Source organism: Pimephales promelas, chromosome 10 (assembly GCF_988280905.1).
Source record: "Pimephales promelas chromosome 10, fPimPro1.hap1.1, whole genome shotgun sequence".
Lineage (NCBI taxonomy): Eukaryota > Metazoa > Chordata > Actinopteri > Cypriniformes > Leuciscidae > Pimephales > Pimephales promelas.
Window position 1 is genome coordinate 6,668,119 of NC_142778.1, and position 24,448 is coordinate 6,692,566.

At 37.2% G+C, this 24,448-nt stretch overlaps 1 protein-coding gene across 5 annotated transcripts in view; it reads left to right on the forward strand.

Annotated features, from left to right (window-relative positions):
- The window catches only part of cntn5 (contactin 5), a 347,671-nt gene that overhangs the window by 217,562 nt on the left and 105,661 nt on the right, over nt 1–24,448 (forward strand). For 3 of the 5 annotated variants that reach the window (XM_089135349.1, XM_089135350.1, XM_089135352.1), the window contains 2 exons: nt 7,024–7,119; nt 19,663–19,869. In XM_089135349.1, coding sequence (XP_088991475.1) covers nt 7,024–7,119; nt 19,663–19,869 — 303 coding nt within the window. The remainder of the gene's footprint in view (nt 1–7,023; nt 7,120–19,662; nt 19,870–24,448) is intronic. The other 2 variants (XM_089135353.1, XM_039647616.2) reach the window with 1 other exon arrangement.

Sequence of the window (24,448 nt, forward strand, 5' to 3'; positions counted from 1 at the left end):
ATTCCCAGCCTCTCTATCCCAGAGTAGATCACTTTTCCAAGGCCATATATTACACAGCTCATACCGATCCTTCTTTCCTGCAATGGAGCCGGGGAGAACCAACAGACGTATTCTGTATTCCAACAGCACGGCATGTCAGCCGGCCCGCTTCACATAATAAACTATTGAATTGCTCTGTCTTAAACTTTCTTTCTGTCTTTCTACAGTCCCAGAGAGGTGTCTTGTCTTTTTTTTGCACCAGATGCTTTCATTTTTCATGGAAAAAAAGAAACTTTGATCGTATTCTTTTTGATTTTGTGCTGCCTCCTGTAGATTTGAGTATTAAACACAGGTGTTGCGCCTGTTGATGTCTTTCTGTGCTTAAGCTGGAGTGGAGCAATGCAAGAAATACCTGTTTATCACAAACAAACTGGAATGGAGTTTTTATAATGGATTTTGATTTCAACGACTAAGGTTAAAAATATCGCCGACAACTAATTAATTGGCTGATATATTCTAAAGTCGTTGATATGAATTTCAACTGAATGACAATTAGTGCTGAACTGAATGACTTAACCATGATAATGTTCAGATTTTTTTTATGAATTCAATAAAATAAAAACTAAGATTAAGTACATTTTACAAGAAAATACTAGTTCAGTCTTTCTACTTCAAAATGCCATGTTTAAATCATTGTTTTACTTGCAGTTCATTTGTATTTGTTTGCTAGCAATTAACTATTTCTTAGTGAAAATTGTTTCCAAGTAAATCCTACATCTTTTTTTTTTCTTCATTGAAGTTTTGTAGTATCAAGCATGTATAGGCTTTATTATACATAGATGTGCCCTCATTTGAACATTATGTCATGTTCATACTTTAAATACGTTTTTATTTTATTTTATGTGTTTATTATTACGTTTCTTTTGCACATAACTACTTTATGCAGTTTGTTTTGTGATAACAAAAAAAAGATAATTTATGTAGTTTATATTTTTTTGCAGTTAACTTAAAAGAGATTTTTTTTTATCTCACAATTTTAACATTTTTTTTTTGCAATAGTGAGAAATAAACTTTAGTTAAAAAAATAAACTGAAGGGAAAAGTCAGAATTTTAAGTTATAAACATGCAATTCCGAGGAATAAAGTCAGAATTGCAATATTTATGATAATATATCATATCATATCATATTCATATATATATATTCATATATATATATATATATATATATATATATATATGTATTTATGTATTTACGCAGGAGAATCTGAGATGAAAATAGAAAGCAAAAGGGTTTTGGCCAATCAAAAGAATGGCAGACTATGAGTTAATATCCAAAGACGCTATGTGACCAAGTGATGTAACACAGAGGCCAAACACAAGCTGTTCGCCTTGACTGGCTAAATCGGACTGAAAAAGAAATCCAGACTGCATTCAACAAAGTATGCTGAGCTGCAGTGTTGAATGTCTGTGATTATGCATGTCTGCGCATGTCTTTTGATGTCAATTTTCATGGTTACACATTGTAATGATGAATAAAAATTCATGCAGAAGCTTCACAATAATTTCTAAACCAGCATATGTGTTAGCAGCATTGTTAAATCATTTATTTTTTCTCTCACACAAGAAAATGAATACATTACATGAAATAGCATGCACGGTTGAATCATACACAGTAAATTTTAAATCTATAGAGAAAAATGAATGGGATCAAATGCTCTTTTAATATTTAAAGACTGACAATTAAACCAAATTAGATCTAGCTCAATGTCTTCAAACATTTAAGTTTCATATTAGGGCAGAAAGTCAGAATACTGAGCAGTTGCTAGTTTGGTACCGCTTCCTTTTACAGTACCATACTTACCTTGAAAGTACTAGGTAAGTACATGGGTTAGGGGTAGGTTCAGGGTTAGTACCTAGTTTTTACCCAGTAATTGTAATTACTACAATAAGTACATAGTATGTACATGGGTAACAGTACTGTAAAAGGAAGCGTTACCATTTTTTGGTCCCAATTTAACTACTGTACTTGTGTCAAAAAATAAAAAAAATGTTAGGTACAATGTACTTCTTCATATTATATTGCAAAATACTTGCTGCTATTGAGGTGTAATACGAGTAAATTTAGGGACAGGTTTAAGAGTGGGTTAGGGGGTCAAATAAGGGTCAACTATATGTAATACAAATTCATTACAGACGTAATTACATACAGTTTTATTCTTAAATATAAGTACAATGTAAAAACGTGTGTCCACAAGTTTCATTCTGCAATGCTGTACACATCTATATTGCGTCAGGGCACATGTCAAGGTTGCGCTTTTCAAATCTGACGTTCCACCAGAGAATGTAGCAGTCTGTCAAATGTTATAACAGACAGGGGCAAAGGTCAGCTGTTGTTCAGTGAAAGTGATTTACCGCACTGTTGTGTCAAAAACAGTATTGTTAACCCATTTTAAGGCCTTCAGTGTGGACAGACCTCACCTTTATCCTCAAAAGTTCATTATGACTTTACTTTTCAGAGCTGACTGGTAAAGGGTAGACGAGTAGATACGGTTGTGAATGTAGATTCATGTTTGTGTAAATGATGTTGTTTGGTATGCAGAAACCAACCTCACTTTGTAGTTCCGTACGGGCCACCAACGTCTGACATTGCTGCTGTGTAAATTTAAAACGGCCTCATTTCAGGCTGAAAGGGGCTAATCAACACCACCCACGACCGGGGCCGTTGAAACGTCTTGTCTCTTGTCCCACAAGCTTATGTCTTCTGTTCTGTCTCATCCCACAATGAGAGCGAGAAAGGGAAAAAAAATAGATTAATTACCCTCATGTCTAAGCTGGAAGTCTTTCACATAATATTGCATTAACTGAAATGGAAATGAACAGCCATTCTTAGCCAAATGCTCTTAAAAACGAGATCTCTATATTATCTAAGTTGCTTCTCATAGACAAAATGTGGAAGATTTTGCCTGTTAACATAGGATCAAAATTGGCCTGTTTTTACCCATGTGAAAAAGTTTAAATACACATGATGAAGATCTACTTAAGTTCTACTTATTTGAACCAAAATGTGCTTTTGAATTCAACTAATTGCATTCAATACCAATTTAAATTTTATAATACATTTTCCCTGATTGTATTGAATGTTCAATAGTGTACATCAATAGTTTTTTTGTTTTGTTTGTTTTTTTCTTTTTAGATCTCCTCTTTGCTGGAATCTAGCTAATTTTAATTAGCTTATCACTTTTGTTCTCAAGAGCCTGAAAAATAAATGTTGTTATTTAGTTCCTTGCATGAATGTGGCTTCTAAGCTAAATGAAGTGTCATTCCATTCAGACTCTAGTTGTGCCATTATATTTGTTGATATGTCAGCACAGCAATGCTTAACTGGGACACTTATCGATTTGCTGACCTTCGTAAATGCTGCTAATGTTCCATTTGCACCTTGTTACTGAGAGCCTCGAGAAGTGGAAGTTCATATGTGCAAGCTCAAACTGAGTCAAAACGACCTTTAAAACAGTGCAATCTAAGAATTAAAAGTTGAATTTCAGCAGACCTAAGAGCACAGAGGCTGAAAATGTGTCCTTGAGTGCTTGTACTGTATGTAAATCTGAAGCAAAGGAAGATTTTTTTTTCTTTCATAAGTTCTCTGAACTATGTGCATATAAATGAATCTTGTTTCCATTGAAGCGTTCATATGGGCTGGTATAGTTGATGCTCTGACTGTACGCTAAAAGACACACTTTATTATTTTTGTCTCTGAACATTTTTCACATAAGAAAGAAGCAAATGGAAGTGAGATCTCTTCAATGTCCCGAATCTTTCTAGGCTTTGAGATTAAATGGATACTTTTGCTTTTGAAAGTCTTCTTGGATGTTTCTCCTGATAAAAGACCCATTTTTTTTTTCACTTTTCTCATCTAGTTTCAGAATTTGCAAAGAAATCTACTCACCAATGTCTCAAACTGTGCTCATCCAAAAAAAGTGCAATCAAAAGTGAAAGATCTATAAACTCATTGGTATCTTTGGAGACCATAATCTATACCATCTATATATATACATATATATGAAGAGTTCAGATGCAAAAGCCTCTAAATGCCATTTGAAATTTTCTTCTAGAATGATAATTTTTATCAAGCTTGTATATTTAAGTTCAGTGATTTCACTTAAATGGCAATGATAATTACCTATTAATTGTTATTTAAGTGAAATTACTGAACTTAAATGTACAAGTTTGATAAAAATCATCATTAAAGAAGAAATTTTCAAATGGCATTTAGAGGCTTTTGCATCTGAACTTATATATATTAAACATATATATATATATATATATATATTATTTTATTTTTTTTTAGGAGAAAAATCTGAAACAAAATTGATACATAGCTAATATTCTTTCAATATACTTTGGCTAATATTCTATGAATATTACATTTGGCTAACACTGGTTATTGTTCTCCTCAACGATATTAACGTTATTTCAGTAACACTAATAGACTGTTTGTTTAAGTTCAGACTTGACTCGACGCTCACGCTGGTTGCCAGTTTGAGTATTTTGCAACCCGATCTCACGACCAAGTCGTACGAATTCGAGGAATGATTAAAAAGTGGCTAATTCGTAACAATTCATACGACCTCACTCGTACGAATTAATACGATGTTGCTAAATCGTACATATTTTACGAATTGGCCAATTCGTATGAATTCGTACGAATGACCTACCCTTGACCCCGCCCCTAAACTTAACCATCACGTGGGTTTAGAGAAATTGTACGAATTAGTACGAGTGAGGTCGTACAAATTAGTACGAATTAGACACTTTTTAATCATGGGTCGAATTCGTACGAATTGGTCGTGAGATAGTGTTGGTATTTTGAGGTTTTAGAAAACCTGCCAAGCAGATCTAGACAGGTGTTGCTGGGAAGATGGAGGGCTAGGAAAACAAGTAGCATGGCGCACAGCGATAGTGCATTCGTTTGATGTGACGAAGTTATATAGGGACATGTTAATGGATATGTGAAATCGATTGGCTGGGAACATTACGTTTGGTGAACCAATCCGAATAGAGTTTAATGGCTGAACTATTAATTTATGAATTGTTCATCTACACTCTAAAATATGCTGGGTTGTTTCAACCCAAATTTGGGTCAAATATGGACAAACCCAAATGTTGGGTTAAAAATATTATTTAAAAAATTTGCAAAGGTTGAAGTTGGGTTAAAATTTTAAATTACGTTTTTAACCCAACATTTGGGTTTGTCCATATTTGACCCAAATTTGGGTTGAAACAACCCAGCATTTTTAGAGTGTAACATTTATTTTAACGTACTTGTTTCAGTCCGTTCAGAGAACATACTGTAGTAACATGTAAACTGATCAAATTGAGTGTCCCCTTAAGGGAGTAATTCACTTTTTTAAAAAAAACTTTTGCTGATAATTTACTCACCCCCATGTCATCCAAGATATCCATGTCATTTTTTCTTCAGTCAAAAAAGTTTTTTTTTTAAGAAAACATTCCAGGATTTTTCTCCATATAATTGAGTTTACTGGTAACCAAACGGTTCAAGGTCCAAAAGACAGTTTCAGTGCAAACTGCAAACTGTTCAAAGGGCTTGAAACAATTCCAGACGATGAATAAGGGTCTTATCAAACGAAATGATCACTCACTAAAAAAAAAAAAAAAAAAAGTTCAAGTTTTATAAGCTCAAATGCTCGCCTTGCTCTGTTCTGTGATGCGCGTTTGTGACTCTCCTGTTTGAACTAGTTTATCAAAATGAATATGTTCATGCCAATTGGTTCATTCAACGAACGAAATGAATGAATTGACTCAGAAAAAGATTCGTTCCTTTTTGATAAACAAGAGAGTCACACAGAACAGAGCAAGGCGAGCATTTGAGCTTATAAAACTTAAGCTTTGTTATTTATTTTTTTAAATGAGCGTTTTCGCTTGATAAGACCCTTATTCATCGTCTGGAATCGTTTAAAGCCCTTTGAACAGTTTGCAGTTTGCACTGAAACTGTATTTTGGACATTGAACCGTTTGGTTACCAGTAAAGTCCATTACATGGAGAAAAATCCTGGAATGTTTTAATCAAAAACCTTAATTTCTTTTCAACTGAAGAAAAAAAGACATGGATATTTTGGATGACATTTGGGTGAGTAAATTATCAGCATTTTTTTTTTTTAAAGTGAACAACTGTTGTGTCTAATGTTCACATAACCAAGAAACACCCTTAAAACATAAAAAAAAACTGAACCTTTTGAATGTTTAGAGCACATTCAGAAATACTGTTTTATTAAATTAATAGAAATGGGTACTGGGTACATGCACTGATGTAACTGAGATTTAGAGCAACATCTGAACAATGATAATGTTTTTCTTAACATCAAAATTTGTAATTACTTTGCAGTGCTCTGATAGCACTACATCCCCCACACTTTATTCTCTCTGCAAAGGGCAGTCAGCCAATAGCATAGTGTTGTGCTGAGAGATGGCAGATTAATTATGGTAATTTATGCAAATGCAATTTGTTTCAACAGATTAACTGTAGTAGCTCCACCTGTCCAGAGCGCTGCTACATTTGGAAACCTTTACCTCTACATTCCAACCCAAAATTACATTTTAAAAATACCATCCGACGTCTGTCCTCAGACATGTCTCGAAACTGATTGCCCACAGTGCTCGGCTTTTTGTGAACTAAAATGATTTACCATGTCTCTTTGGTATTTTAAAAGTACTCACAAGATTGAAGGCTTCAAGCAAGGTTACCTGTTTTAATTACTACTTGGTCGTCGTGTCTGGAGGGAAACAGGAACTGAGATTTAAGCGGCAGGTTTTGGATGTTAGAGCAGGTTAAAGGGAAAGCTCACACAGAGGCCACACCTCAGGTGACATATACTAAATCTAGCCGAGCCGCGAGCACGGATCCGATTTTCAGGCACTCATGCAATCTCTGACCCTTAATCTGGAGGTTAACAGCTGTCTCTGTGCCACCGTGTGTCACTCTGTCACTGGCTAATACCATGTCTGTGTGTGTGTGTGTGTTTGCAGATCTTGGGGCGTTCAGCGGTCGGACAAGAGGAGCTGTGTCGGTGAGGGAAGGCCAGGGGGTTGTGCTAATGTGTGCCCCCCCTCCGCATTCACCAGGTGGGTACTCTCTTTTTGTCTCCCTCCCTGCTGAAAAGAGCAACATAAAGGTCACCAGCATTTTTTTATGCTGGCTGCATATAAAAATAAATAAAAAAAAACAATATTATATACAAGAATCTTAAAAGATGGATATTACAAGTCATATAGATTTATCTTCTGTGCCAGTAGTAAATTTGTTATGCCATATTTCATAGCTCTGCTCATCGGAGAGAACATAAACAAAAGCTCAACCATGCTTGCTTGACGTGCGAGAAGCTTAAAGGAGTAGTTCGCTTTAAAAAAAAAACTTTTGCTGATAATTTACTTACCCCCATGTCATCCAAGATGTCCATGTCTTTCTTTCTTCAGTCGAAAAGAAATTAAGGTTTTTGATGAAAACATTCCGGGATTTTTCTCCATTTAATGGACTTCAATGGGAACCAAACGCTTCAAGGTCCAAAACATAGTTTCAGTGCAAACTGCAAACTATTCAAAGGGCTTTAAACGATTTCAGACGATGAATAAGGGTCTTATCAAGCAAAACGATCGCTCATTTAATAACTAAATAAAAAAGTTTGTTTTATAAGCTCAAATTGTGTGATGCGCGTAATGACTCTCCTGTTCGAACTCGTTCATCAAAATGAATGAATCTTTTTTCCGAGTAATTTCATTCGTTTCGTTTTGATAAATTTTGATGAACGAGCCATGAACGTGCATCACAAAACAGAGCAAGGCGACCATTTAAACTTATAAAACTTAAACTTTGTTATTTATTTATTAAATGAGCGATCGTTTCGCTTGATAAGATCCTTATTCATCGTCTGGAATCGTTTAAAGCCGTTAGAACAGTTTTGAAGTTTGTACTGAAAGTGTCTTTTGGACCTTGAACCGTTTGGTTACCATTGAAGTCCATTATATGGAGAAAAATCCTGGAATGTTTTCATCAAAAACCTTAATTTATTTTCGACTGAAGAAAGAACGACATGGATATCTTGGATGACGGGGGTGAGTAAATTATATAATTTTTTTTTTTTTTTTTGAGTGAACTACTCCTTTAAAGGGATACTCTACCCAAAAATTAAAATCATTTAATTATTGTTGCAAACCTGAGTTTCTTTCTTCTGCTGAACACAAAGGAACATATTTTTAAGAACGATTGGAAATTTGGCACCATTGACTTCTATAGTATTTTTTTTTCTACTATGGAAGTCAATGGTGCCAAACAACTGTTTGTTTCCAATCGTTCTTCAAAATATCTTCCTTTGTGTTCAGCAGAAGAAAGAAACTCATACAGGTTTGCAACAACTTGAGGGTAAACGATAACAGAATTTTCATTTTTGGGTGGAGTATCCCTTTAAACATGCTAGAATGAACCTCATTGGTTCTTGCACGTCAATCAACCATGCTTTTTCCATTTACCATAACTGATGAGCAATGATGAATGTTCATATGTGAATAAAAGCAATTCATTCTGTTCATCATAAAAAGCAATCGGGCCACTTCAGAAAATGCAGAAACCACTTGCTTTAAATGAATTAGTTCTTCAATCTTTGTGAACATTTTCAAGCGTCAAAGCGTCGTGGTCGTTGCGTGGACTGTCAATGGAGGGACAGAAATCTCTCTGATTTTATTAAAAATCTTCATTTGTGTTCTAAAGATGAAAGAAAGTCTTTTGGGTTTGGAACGAGTAATTAATGACAGAATTTGGCAGTTATTTTAGCAAGTTGATAGGAAAAATAATATACAGCATTTCCTTGAGTTACATGGAAAGCCTGTTATGTGTTAATGTATCGACATGGCACATAAAGTTTACAAATTTATGACATGTCATTCACCAGACTTCTACTATTGTCGTGTTTTGCTGTTCAATGACATCTCATTGATCCAAAATCCTACTCCACCAAACTGTTTTTGGTCGATCGGATAACAAGTGAAATGCGTAAAAATTGTGAGAAGCGCGCTAGCCGGACAGGATTTAAACTTTCCTGGCTGGATACCCAAGTTTGTTTGGAAGATGAAAACCAGACCAAGCACAATATTCTCTCACCATTCCTGATTTCTATCACACACTCACCGTGGTCTTATGGCTTTTAGAGCAGAAGTGAACGCTGCCGCTCTCCGTATCCCCGTGTGTGTTCATATGAAAATTACATGAGCTTATTTTGTCCATTAGATCAAAGATCCGAAAAACCCATACATTTCACTGCTCACAGACCCTCCCCTCAAAAAAATCAGGACAGAAATGGTTGAAATATGACTGACAGGTGTAAACGGGTGTGTCTCTCCCTCGTCTACGTGTGATCCAATCAACCAAAACGCATCTTAATACCTGGAGTAAACAGGGCCTTTCTCTCTTCAATCTCTGTTTGTCTTGTTCCAGTCCCTGTAATTGCATGTTCAATGAATTCGAATGCAGGGAGACAAAGAGAATGGGAAGAGAACGATCCAGACAGGGCAGTTGAACTAGCACTATCAGATGAAAGGCTTGCGGTTAGATGGCCATTTTTAGAACATTTAGAGCTCAGAGAGACTCAGAGTAACCTCACCCAGCTTCCTCTCTTCCTGTCTGCCCATTTTCTCAACAAAGCAGACCGTTTTTGAAGGGATATTTCACCCATAAATGGAAATCTTAGCTTGTTTTAAATCTTTATGCTCCTATTTTGCACTGAAATAGTTGGTGTAGGATTTACTTGCTAGTCAATTTCACAAATAAAGAAACTGCAAGTAATAAGTACTTGCATTTTGGAGTAGAAAGACTGTATGAAATTAAGTATAACCAGATTTTATATTATTTTAAACATACTCCAATAAGATTTTTTTATTTATTTACAGCTTCAAAAAATATATATTTTTTACAATACAAATACAACCTCACACATGTTATGAACAGTGCAGTTCAACTAATGGATGGATGAAACTGCACTATAAAAAGACCATAAAATATGACTTTTCATAACCATTGCATAACAGGGAAAGGGATCTCATCTTCTTTTCCATTAGAGGACAACTGAGCAGCGAGATAGCATTGAGACAGGCCACTAAAACGTTCCCCCATGCTGCCTGTGTCTGCGTGAAATAATTGTCTGAGTGCGATTTCTTTTCATTTCTAATGATCCGGTAAATTTGAGCCTTGATGCTGATGCTTGTCTGGAAACACTACATCGACCAGTTAGAGACGGATAGGTTGACACAAAAGGGCCGATATGGAACAGGAAGCCCAGTCAGTTATGATACAAATCAGTCTGGAAATGTCCCTTGATGTTATTCACTGTTACTGTAGTACTGGGTTTGGACGAATGCATCAACAGTGTTCCTTCACAAAATCAATCACACTTTACATTTGAGAGTTGCAGAGTTATAAAATAATGGCTTTATTTTGATGTTCCCTTTAAAGGTGCTATCTGTCCAAAAAAATAAAATCATACTCCATATTCCATACCAGATGGGGGCAGTATACCCCCAGAAAGTGAGTTGTGCAGCGGCCGCGCACATGCGCACTTTCATGTCTTCAAACAACACGGGCGAGCACTGTTTTGTTCTCTCTCCCTCGCGCATATTAATCAAATCAATTGAAACGATAGTAAAAGGTTGGAAGACCGCAGTTTCACGTGGAGCATTTGGAGATTTTTAGAGATTAGAGACTCAATAAACAACATCTCAACTTGATAAATGCCGGAAGTTTTACGGTATTCGTTTTGTTCGTATTACATTTTTATTGTTAGTTTGAATTAATTTGAAAGACGGCATTCGCTGATGTTGACCAAGCTAGCGCCATTCAGAGCTGCCAACTTTCACGAATTCACCGTGAGATACGCAATAGACACTTTTCACACGCTCTCACGCCACACATCAATTTTGTCACGCACAGAAAAGGACATGGAGACTGACAGACTAGGCAGAGCAGGGGTGCGTTTCCCGTACAACGACGTAGTTCGCTGATTCACTACCACAGTACGATGCATCGTCGGAAAAATCAACAAGCTAGTTACGACTGTTTCCCGAAACCAACTGTCGCAAAGTATCGTTCAACCACGTTGGTTTCGCACGTGGTGGAGTAATAACTACTTTTAATTAAACTGTTTGAGATCCAATTAACGCTAGATTTGTTTTATATAAATTACAGACATGTCATCTGAGGACTATTTCTAATTGTTCTCAGTTATTTTGCTTTATTACCAAACTCAATATTTGGCTCGTTCTTACATAGTGGAGCGCGTTCGCACGTGTGCACTCTTCAAACACGTTACTTCAAATCTTTTGACAAACTAAAAGACGTAAATTCCATTTGCATGTATGCTAAATAAAAGGCACCGGTTGTACTGAATGTCAGTTTGCTTATTTTGCTCAATATAAGGATTTATTACCTCCAAATGTCATGCAATATAGAAACGATGCCTCTAACCACAGGTCGAGAGCAACTTCGCGATGCTGTTTGCGAATGTTCGTTGGAACGATGGTTTCGGGAAACACCGACTCGTTGAACTATGCTGATAACGACAGAACTTGCGACCATAGTTGGCTAACGATGCTTTCGGGAAACGCACCCCTGGTTAGTTATGATATATATAAAAAATCTTAGCTCTCGGATTCTGTCAATTTTATTACGCAATTCAAACAATAAATAGCGTTTTGGCGCTTATAAATGTTACACGACAGATCCCTAGCGCACGTGAACCGATCATCTCTACTAGCTAATGGTAAAAGAACACAAACGCTGTTGAAAGATATGTATGCTACAACTTACCAAAATGTATTCCTCATGCATAATGTCGACCATTCATTTTTTGAACTCTTCCCTGAACTGAAATGTAGTAGTGGGCTGTATTTCCACACGATTGACATCACGTTCAAGTACACCCACAAGCCGTGCGAGTTATTTGTGTATTGCAGTTTGACTGGTGGTTATGTTGCCCGCCCGCATACCGCCTCCCATGGCCGAAACTGGCATTATGACACCTGCCGGGCCGAGGCTAGTAATTTAGCATGCTAATTCAGGCTAATATCTCTGCAGCACTATAACTTGTCATTTTTTTAATGACATCATCAACCTTATTTCTTCTCATTCTTTTGATGCGTGTAGCTCATTTTTTGGATATTTTAACCTCAATTCTTACACATGACACATTTAACACATTCAGTTGACTATAAGTAACGTTGCACCAACCTCTCTCCTAACTCTCAGTTAGGTGCGTTTTGTGGGTTCACATCTAGGGGTAGGGTGTCCCAATTATTGTTGAGATTGAGGGGTAGAGCGAAAGGGGTAGGGCTACATACAGTAGCCCTCGAAACAGAGATTTTTCACACTCCAAACAGAGGGCTACGAGAAAGTTCATAGAATGCATCTCAAATCACCGGCGAGATGGCTTCGCAAAACAGTTAAACATTTGAATTTAGCAGCAGATGATACTACCATGCACTTTATTTACTCTTATAATAATACTATAGTCATTTAAATTAAGAAATGGCATAATAAATGATCTTTCCGAATCAGAAAAGACATACATTTCGAGGAAGGAATGTTATAATCATCATGTTTCCTCAAAGTTGAGAGCAGCCGCGCTGATTGTCAGTCGTTGTCAAACTCTGTGATGGCAGAGCTATCACCGACGACTGATGACGTATCGGGTTCATGAAGGGTTGTTCCATTTCGTAGGGGAATATTTCAACCCCTTGGCCCTTGTAACTCTGTTTTAAGGCTCAAGGGGTACACTCGAAACAAGGGGTATTGGGATTGAGCCTTAGTAGAGTATTAGTTGACTGGTAGGGTTAGGAATGGAATATGTTGACATGTAATTCCAAAGTTACTTGTAGTCAGTAGAAAGTCTGTTGAAGGAGCATCACAATAAAGAATTAGCAGATATTAAGCTGACAGTCTACTAAGTTAGTTGACATATAGTTGGAAAGACACTCATAGTCAACAGAATGTTCAAAAGGGACCATCAAAATAAATGGTTTTAGCAAGCCACATGCTAAGTAGAGCCGGGCTGAACTATGTGAAACAGAACTGCAGATAATATCCAGCAAACGTATTATATCCAATAAGTAAAGGGGGTTGGAGCTGATAAGGACTAAGCCGAATCTGTGTCAGCACAGGCCGGGATTTATTTCGCTCAGAGTGGAGTGTTTGGTGAATTTACACCTGCGCTAATACCGCTAAAGCTCTCTCTCGGCTCCTTATCGTGGTGTATGTAATGGTCATGCTCATGCCTGTGTGGTGCAATAATGACCTCTGTTTGCAATCGCACATCTGGACATGGTCCAACGTGGTTTGGCAAGATGCGATAGTCAAGTTGCCAAACACATTTGAAGTTACATCAGACAGCTTTACTTACTGGGATTAAATGGGAACAGATTGTGAGTGACCAATTTTAAATGAAGATATATATATATATATATATATATATATATAGATAATCCAATCCAATAAATCAACTGATACATGTTGAACACTGATACATCCATCCCAGATTATTTAATGAACAGAAAGTTAAAGAGGACAGAATTTATTTATTTATTTATTTTAAATCTTTTGGTTACTTTTATACTTTTTATAAAGGTTATTGTGGTTGTTTGTCACTTCGGTTAATGCATTCTAGCTGAATAAAAGTATTGATTTCTTTTCAAAATAATAATAATAATATACAGTATATATATATATATATATATATATATATATATATATATATATATATATATATATATATATAAGATCATTTTGCTTGAATTAGTATGTTGCTAGTTTGTTTTAAAGTGAATATAATCTCAGTCCAGTGTGTCCAAACTTTTTACTGTTATTGTTGTGGTCAATGATTTCATGCCCTTCAAGATTGCATAAAGGAGGCAGACCCGTAGCACTGAACCATTTGCAAACTCATGGAAAGAAAAAAATAAACCGAGCAACCAATTTATATGAGACAAGGCTGTTTTTAGTCTATCGATTTCCTGTAATTGTTTGGCTAGCACAGAAAGCTGATATGAAGAAAATTAACATCATTCAATAGCTACCAGATCACAGAATGGTTTGTCTTTTAATGTCAATAGTCATTTTCTATTAGGCTAGAACTGCAAACCTTCTGGGATTTAAGAATCTGATGAAATCAACACAATAAACAATCATTTAGCAATGGCAAGCAATTTATTGTGAGCTATAATATAAATGTTATATACTGTGATCAAAAGTTTGGACTGAAGACATGTTCCTCTGAAATGAAGGGTCCTACTTACAGTAAATGCTTGACATATATGAATTTCTTTATAAAAACTAACATTTACATAAATAAACAAATGAGTGTAGATTAGAACTTACAGTGAGCTAAAGCAGGCAGCTTTATTTATTTGATTTATTTGAACTTTTTAACTCTTAACATTTGTGTCTACTGCATAATCTCCATACTCACATTTGCATTTTGATAAATTTACTATCTGATAATGTGGAAAATAAAAATAAACAAAAAATAGCACAAGAAATATGGGTAACGCTTCCTTTTACAGTCCAGTTACCCATGTTCATACTATGTACTTATTTTATTAACTACAATTACTGGGTAAAAACTATACTAACCCAAACCTACCCCTGTTCCATGTACTTACCTTATATTAGCCAGTACTTCTTAGGTAAGTACACTGTAAGTACTGTACTGTAAAAGGAAGAGTTACCGAAATATGTCACTGCTATATAGCTAGTATATTATAATTGTCTGCATGACCACAACATGACTGTACGACCTGTGTGAACACCATGTGGTAAAAACCTGGAACTATGAAATGTTTGCTTGGATGATTAACAGTTCTCTAAACATGATATGTGTGGAATGGGAATAACTGCAGGGAATTTATTTTAGGACTCGTAGGACGGCTTTGAGGTTAATTTGTCTTTCATTTGTCTGAATTGCTCGTAGGAGGTTCCATCCACATTAATATGGGTGGATGACATTAAAACTGAAAGTAATTGAAAATAATTTGAGATCACTGAGATGTAAACAGGATATTACTCTCAATATGATCGCTTTTGCTTTACCGCTCAAAGTGTAGAGGAGGCGTTGTTGGTTCCTGACCTTGATGAATGCGTGGAGTGCTGACGTTACACTAAAAATAAAATGAACTGTTTACTCATATCTTTGCTCTATGTAATGCCGCTTTCAAGTTCTTCTGGGAATTTCGAAGGGAGTGTAGTCGGAAGACATGTTAATGATGTGATATGTGTAAAACTAAAATAAACACACTGAGCAATTACTTTTTCACATTCTGACAAAGACAGCAAGCATTTGTACAGCTAGTAAAAACAAAAAAAAAGAAGTTCAAATGAAGCTCATTATGTGTGTAAGTGGTAAAAAGACTGATGGGAAATGGAGTTTTGCTGCATGCCTGTTGCCTCATAAACAGGCAAAATTAATGGAGTTTTCTGGCAAGCTAGATCATTGTTCAACATTGACAATTAAAACTTAAAGGTGCAATAGGCGATCTTGGAAATGCTAACTTTGAATTACATCATGTGTCATTCACTGGTGAAATGAGTCCAGTTCTGAAGTTGAATGCACTCTATTTCAGATTTATTCATATATGATTTCAGGACAATAGTGGCAACACAGTCGAATCAAACTGAATAATCAGCATAGGGCAGATTCAGTGGTACACAGAACTGCCAAACCTGAAATGTAGATACTTGCCACTTGTTGTAAAATTAAAATACATTTAGATCACTTAACATAGTGATTGCTTTCAGGATATGAGGAGACTTTCAACCAGACTTTTAAAATGATTTAGTTGTCACAACCTTGGAAAGTTCAGGCAACAATGACAATTCTCTCATAATTTACTCTCATGACATCCCAGAGATGTATATGACTTTCTCTCTTCAGATAAACACAAATAAAGATTTATTTAGGAAAATAATCCATCTCTGTGGCCCTGTTTACACCTGCGTTTTGGTTGATCGGATCGTAAGTAGATGAGGGAGATACATTTACATCTGCACGGTGAGTGCAGTTAGAAATCAGGAATGGTGAGAAGAATCCTGTCAAATGTGTTTTTTGTCTACCATTGGAAGTGGTTGAAAGTGGAAAAGCTCAAAATGTTTTAGACCCAATATACACATGTAGGCACACTTATGATCCTATTGACCAAAATTGTAATATCAGCTGTGAACAGAGCATGTGAGTCCATATGGTTTCCACTTGCAAGACCACAACATAGCGTTCAGTAATCCATATGGCCCCAGTGGACAAATCAATTTCAAACAATAACTGTGTGTAAGAAAAATACAAATAAACACTTTCACTTCTTTCACTGCTCCTTGTCTATCATACGAGCGCCTTAGAAGACATTGATTCATCCACTGGGGTTTTATGGATTACCGTCACAATCACTGTGTGTGGTTTTTCAAGCGTCAACCGAGAGGCACACATTTACTTGCATTTTATGGATTGATTATTATACTAAAAAAAAAATATTGGTATGTGTTTATCTAAAGAGAGAAAGTCACAGGGATGGCATGAGGTTGAGTAAATGAGCGAATTTCATTATTGTAGTCTAGACGGCATGTACCCAAAAAGTGAAAGTGAGGAGCATTTATGGGTACAAGTCGGGAACTGGCCTACCTTACATATTTAAAGGTGCCGAGTCCCCAAAAAATAATGGTACCCAAGCGAAATTTGGAGGTTTTTACCTTCTAATTTGCATATCAAAATGGTTTTGCACAGTCGTTGGACCATTTTCCCATATTTCCCATATATTTTTTTTTTTTTTTTTTTTTGTAAGTAGGCAATCAAGATGAGGAAATTAAGTTTCTGGATCGATAGTCAAGGGTCAGAGCAAAGGTATATTGGAGGCTCACTGCCTTTATATGTATATATATTTGCAAAATACCAACTTTTAACTTTTAATCATAATGAAACTTGTGACCTCAGTTGATTACTTACACAAGTATATTTAAAAAAATGTATAAGTTTTTGAAATTTGTATAGTTAATTATGCAAATTAGGCATTAACTCATTGAATATGTGCAATTTTGCATATATTTTCAGTAGATAGATCTGAACATATGATAAAGCCAAGTGCAAAATTATTATTTTTTCATTTTGTCTACACACAAGATGAAAAAAATAAATAAATAAAAAAAAACGGTATTTCAGGCGTCCATTTTTATATGCAAATTAGAAGGTAAAAACCTCAAAATTTCCCTTGGGTACCATTTTTTTGGACTCGGCACCCTTGAAATATATAAGATAGGCCGGTTCCCGACTTGTACCCGTAAATGCTCCTCACTTCTTATAGAAGGCCATTTTTTTTAAATCCGTCTAGTACATTGGGTGAACTATCCCTTTAAAGCTTACTTACTATCATGACTTTGCAGTAAAACTATAGGTGACCAACTCAGTTGAGCGTGTAACCATACTGCATATTTCCTGATCATAGTCATCGTGAACTTTCCTTTTATTCCAGTTCAGTGACTCTTTGACAATAACTTCAGTCGTAACAGTCGTAACTCCTTGTGTAAACCCATGAGCTCAAAAAAACAGTATCAGAAGCCTCAGGCGCTGATGCCTTCAGCTAGAAATAATGTGATTTATATTGTTTGATGGTTTATGAGGACGCCTTTCATGAGAGTCCTTTTGAATTTTATTTATGAGATAAATATTCATTGTTTACTCAGGTGACATTAGCCCTTGTGTATGAAAAATTGAACTGGAATCTCTATAAAGAGTGGCAATCCTTCAGTGATTAATCAGCGGGAGCACGGCACCTGTATTTACTATGCAAAAGAAATCAATGGTCTATGAAATTCATTCTTTAATTATTTGGTGAATAAATTGGTCTTGGGGAAATTCATTTGGACCATGAGTAAGTTTGTCTCGTTCTTTCTTTCCTTTTCCTCTCCGAGAAAGTCTGTGTGACTGCGATATAGTCGACATGAGGCAAACAGCATGAGATCAGAGAAGTAATCCGCTCTCTCATATCTCCTGGATTTATATGGCATAATATGACTGTTTTTCTGTAACTCTGCATCACACATAATTTTGTTCTGTTGACAGCCAGTATTTTGTCATTTGGATTCTAGCTCAATATGACATGATAAAGAATACTTCATTCCCCTGCATATCTACGCGGAATAAGAAATGAGCCCTAGTACTCGGAAGTGACAGCAATGATTGATCACGAAAACGCAATGATTGCATGTCTTGACTTTTGTTTCCCAACTTCAGAACAATAATCTATAACATAGTGATTAGATACTGAGACATGTGGGTGTCAACTTCAAATGATGTGATGTAATGGAAGAGAAAGCATGGACTTTAGACTTTTTCTTTTTAGTTTTGCAGTATTTGAAACCACAAAGTGCTTCATTAAATGAAAATGTTATGTTGACATTTATATTAAAGGTGCTCTAGAATGTTTTTTTTTTTTTAATTATTTTATCATGTTTCCTGGGTTGCCCTTATATAAGGTTAGTATGTTTTTTTTTAGATCAAAAACTACGCCAAAATAAATTCAATTTCACATTCTAGGGCACCTTAATAAAATAAAATAAAATAAAATAAAATAAAATAAAATAAAATAAAATAAAATAAAATAAAATAAAATAAAATAAAATAAAATAAAATAAAATAACTATTTCCAATAATCAATTATTCATGCAAAATCGTGGTTACAGGGTTGACATTTTCAAATCATCCCCTACTGACAGTCATTAAAAATTAATATGATAAAGAGTTTGCTTTGTGGATTATGATATTAACGTTGATATGATGGCATGCATTTTTATTATTATTATTATTGTTATTAATGGAATAGTACTTTTAAAGGGGTGAAATTATGGTAACAGGTGTTACAGGGTTGACATTAACAGGGGTTACAGTAACAGGGTTGACGTTGCATGTGGGCACAACTTCAATACTTTTTTTTATAGATATGTCAGCTAATATATATTATATATAGTGCATAAAACATGTAATTAACATTAAGATATGCCATTTGTTTGTATATATGTAGAACAAATTATGCAACTTATATGATTTTTTTAATGCACATTTTTTGATCGATCATACTAAAGATTGGAGTAATGGCTGTGGTAAAATCAGTTTTGCCATCAAATGAATAAATTACATTTGAAAAAATATGAAAATAGAAAACGCTTCATTTAAATAGTAATATTTCATAATATTTACTGTATCTTTGATCAAATAAGAGAATTGAGTACCATTACCACTTCTGGTTAAACTAAAACTTTAGCAGGGAAGAGATTTCTGTTTTCTGCTTTATTGTGTGTGGCCTAGTCAGGACACAGGGTTACTTTCCTCAATTCCAATGCAGTTCGGTATATTATGCAAACAAAAAACAGTTTCTCTGTGCATTTAACATGCAAGTTATGATTCCCATGAACCCTGTAGTAGAGAGCACTGAATTAATCCATATCACCTACACATCAGCTCCCAGACTCCCTTCTCCTATGAGCCCTCGCTCTGACAAGGTCAGCGCTCTACAATGCAGATTTACACTGGGATTTCCTTAGGGACATGTGCGTTGTTCTTGCAGCTCATCTGCTTGCTCTCCTCCTTGCCCCAGCAGAGATCATCTACAGCTGGGTGTTCAATGAGCTCCCCTCGTTCGTGGCGGAGGACAGCCGGCGATTCATCTCGCAAGAAATGGGAAATCTGTATATCTCCAAGGTGCAGCCCTCGGACGTGGGCAGCTACGTGTGCCAAGTAAAGAACACTGTGACAAACGCCAGGGTCCTGAGCCCACCGACGCCCCTGACTCTCAAAACAGATGGTGAGATATTACACGCACTTCACACTCACACACATACATCCCTGCTCCCTAAACCCCCTTCACCTGCACAGCAGAACTAGGCTGGATGCCAAGCGTCTCTCCTGGTGAACTAACTTGATGAATCAATACCATGACATGAAGTCTCTTTGCTAATACATTTAATTGAGACATTATTTTACTATTTTAGCAAATGGCTTGGAAACAAATAATGACTGTAGAGCTTCAGATGGTATGGGATGATATAAATAAAAATGACCAAACATTTTGCGAGATATCACTATATATTATAACATAAACATACAAAAGTAACACAGCGATGTATTTAGGTGAGATGTGCTGACTGTTACTTTTATAAGCGATCAGGTGTATCAGGTCAAACCAGGCCAAACCAAAACCAGACCGTTCTCATCCCAAGGTGTCATATACTGACGCTTTTGACATTTCGTCTACATCCAACGCACATGGCACCCTTTAGCGTCAATATGAGACGCAGATATATATGGGCCAGGGTATATATATATATATAACCCTAACACTACCCCAGACCTAAACCTACCCATAACCAAAGCGTGTTATAAAGGGTGCCATGTGCATTGGATTTAGAGGAAATGTCAAAAGCGTCACTATATGATGCCCTAGGATGATAATGTGTTAGATAAAACCTATGGAATTATGTTGAAGGTGGGACCCAAGTCATATTTACAGACTATCATAGAAATTTGGGCTGGGTTGTTTTGATTTTAACCACCTACTACACTGTCGCATCTACATACCAATGTTCTGGCTAAAAGTCCATAAATATATTTTAACTTAATTACTTAATAACTTTATTTAACTAACTTCAATTAAAGGCACACACTATGTACGATTTTGGATTAAAATCCAAAAACCACTAGAACATTGTTATATATTTTGTTGACTTGTGTACCAACATTATCCCAATTGTTTCCAAGAATGTTTAAATGGTAAATGGTAAATGGACTGCATTTATATAGCGCCTTCATAGACCTAATGGCCACCAAAGCGCTTTACATTTGCCTCACATTCACCCATTCACACACACATTCATACACCGACGGCGGTGTCAGCCATGCAAGGCGCCAGCCAGCTCGTCGGGAGCAGCTGGGGTTAGGTGTCTTGCTCACGGACACCTCGACACTTGGTCAGGTGGAACCGAGGATTGAACCACCAACCTTTCGGTTCGTAGACAACCCACATGTTTAAATCTTGAGAAATAAGCAATTTTAACCAGGACACGGGCAGTGTCTGTGCATCAATGACATCATACCCATGTTACCCTCGATTTTTGCTTTTATCCTGTAAATTGTCTGTGAGTACCATGTTTTACCATACCTCGATCTAGCTTACTGCAGTGTGTCTCCAATACATTCTAATCCTAGGGCATCATATAGTGACGCTTTTGACATTTCGTCTAAATCCAACGCACATGGCACGCTTTAGCGCCAATATAACACGCACAGAGCTTTGTTCGGTTCTGGGTAGGTTTAGGTCTGGGGTAAGATTAGTGTTAGACCACTAGGAGGCGCCTTCTGGCCCATATATATCTGCGTCTCATATTGGGTGCCACCATGTGTGTTGGATGTAGACAAAAGCGTCAGTATATGACGCCTTGGGATGAGACCGGGCTGGTCTCATAGTAGCCGCATTGTAGCGAACACACAGAGTAGCATTATAACATAACTTTCAACACACTCATATCTAAACTGTTACCCCACATAAATGACCGGAAGAAGCGGAAGAGGAGGTCGCTGTGGCAAAATAAAAGCTCCACTGCTCTTGAGCCGAAATCACGCCATCATCAAGCTACGCCTTTGTTTTGAACAAGCGACCTCTAGCACTCACTAGAACATTGTTATATATTTTGTTGACTTGTATACCAACATTATCCCAATTGTTTCCAAGAATGTTTAAATCTTGAGAAATAAGCAATTTTAACCAGGACACGGGCCGTGTCTGTGCATCAGTGGCATCATACCCATCTTACCCTCGATTTTTGCAAAATAAAAGCTCCACTGCTCTTGAGCCGAAATCACGCCATCATCAAGCTACGCCTTTGTTTTGAACAAGCGACCTCTAGCAGCGAAAAATTACATAGTGTGCCTTTAAAGCCAAATTTAGATGAAAAAGTTACCGTTGGTTAATTTGTGACTTTTCTTTGTAATTATTTGTCAAGTTTATGAAAATTGTTTCAAAGAAAATTCGGTCCCACTTTATATTAAGTGGCTTTAAGTACTACGTACTTACATCTAAAAATAAGTACATATTACTTATTGTGTGGATGTTGTATTGTAAAACACTTTTGGTGCTATTGAGGTGTGATACAGGTAAGGTTAGGGACAGGTGTGGTGGTATGGGTTGGTTTAAGGTAACACAGTCTCATCCCAAAAAGTCATATAACTGACGTTTTGGGACGTATTTTGACCATACGTCAATATCAGCCTTTTTAGGGCCCCCTTAAACGTCGGTAGATGGCGATCCCGGGCCGTCATACAACTGACGCTTTACCTTTAACGTCAGTTAGGAGACGGGTTAGGTTTAGGGTTAGGTTTAGGTCTGGGGTAGAGTTAGGATCCCATAACCTCATCTACCGACGTTTAAGGGGGCCCTAAAAAGGCGAATATTGACGTATGGTCAAAAGACGTCCCAAAACGTTAGTTATATGACGTCTTGGGGTGAGACCGGGTTGTTTAAGGGTAGGTTAAGGTGTGAGGGGAGGGTCAACTGTGTAATTACAGTACAAATGTAATTACATTAATCAGTTACGACTGTAATTTCATGCAGGTATATTTTAAATGTAAGTACAATGTAAAAACATGTATGTACACAATAAGTCCATTGTATCAAATTATTAATTTCAATGTAAGTACATAGTAGTTAAAGCCACTTAATATAAAGTGGGACCGGAAATTCTACACCAAATGATTTTCAATGCACCGACAGTGTAGTAAAGATGCTAAATGTGTTGAGGTAGGCTACAGTCTACATGACAGCTGGACTTTTTTTAAAGCTCTGGATCACAACCCATATCTCAGAAGGCTACAAATAATGAATGTTCCTGCAAATCAGGCTTGAAAGGAAATGTGGCTGTTTTTCAGCCGTGTGACAAGCGGGTCAGTTGTCTACATTAATGCTTTAATGCCATGCGAAGCCGATTTAATGAGACGTCCGACTTATATCCGTAGTTTACATCCCTCATTCTCGTTGCACGAGAGGCCTTTAGGGCCAAAGCTATAGTGTCATGAATTCCAAACATCCGCATTAAACAGAGAGCATGTGATGCTTCATCTTTTCCTTTAGAGCATTTTTTTTTTCACAGACAATGTGCTCTGGTGAAACTGGCCATCGGGGAAATCATTTTCTAGCATAAAATTAAACGAATCAATGGTCCTCTTCCAGGATGGGCCGTAGTTTCTTTAATAGCAGATTCCCGTGGGCCAAGCAAGGAAGCCAAACACCCGGCTGTCTCCTCAGGCATTTTTCCGTACCTCACAGACACGCACGCATCACCTGCCGCTGTTGCACGTCAATGTCAGCCGTCCTGGGCTGAGCAGCCGGGCTAAAAGGACTACAGTGCCCTGAAAGCTTGTTTTTGCCTACGATGCTTAATGTTGCCTGTCCTTTGTGAGGGCACCACGTCCCCTTCGGCATAACCTTGTTGTTGAGAGACGCTCCTCTGGGATACAGCACATTTTAGCGCATTAGCATACTAAATTGGATTCGCGGCCCTCGTTAGCACAGATTCCAAGTTGTGTCGCATTCTCCGGTCGCGCTCGGGAGTTAAAGAAAAGAGCAGAGACGGCTAGCTGAAGGCTAGAGAGGAAAAGAAAAGGCTCGGGGGACGTCTCGGAGCCACAGGTGGTAGAGTCGGGATGGATTGCTTTGTGGCAGCTGCATTTGAAAATTACCGTACAGTCAGGGTGCGTGGAATGAGAGCCGGTTCAGCGAGAGGTTAGTCACCCGTAACACAAGCACGGATGATGGCAATCTTTATTCATTCCACGGCTGACGTACGCAGCGTTCGCTCGGCAGGCGTGGGGGAGGCATCACGCGCTCGGCAGCTTAACGACTGCGCCTAAAAGCCTGAAAATGATTCTGGCACCCCCCGGCCAAGCAAGCTCACCAATCCACGGCCCACGATTCGTGCTCTCTGCTGAGACAGGGCGATAATTAACTGCACGAGAGGCTCCGTGGCGGAATGCGCAGGTGATGCGATTCACCTATGTCCTTCCCTTGGCTAAGACACTCTTAATCAAAGCTGCCCAACTGCATCTGCGCTCGGCTACACCTTCAGGGCAAGTCATGCATCTTCCCCACCCGCTCTCTCTTGGAGAAACAGCAAAGGTAGCGGAGGCTCTCTGTACTTACGTGATGAATCGCACCTTAATAGATGTGACTCAGACGGAACAATAACTCTCACAAAACACTCGATGGTGCTGGGATTGCTCGTCCTTCCCGCTTGGCCTTGGATCTGGAAGGGGCAGCATTTTTAAGGAGAGGGTCAAGCGTTTCTGAGGCCTTCATCATTGTCATTAATTTATTGGAGAGAACTTGTCTGTGT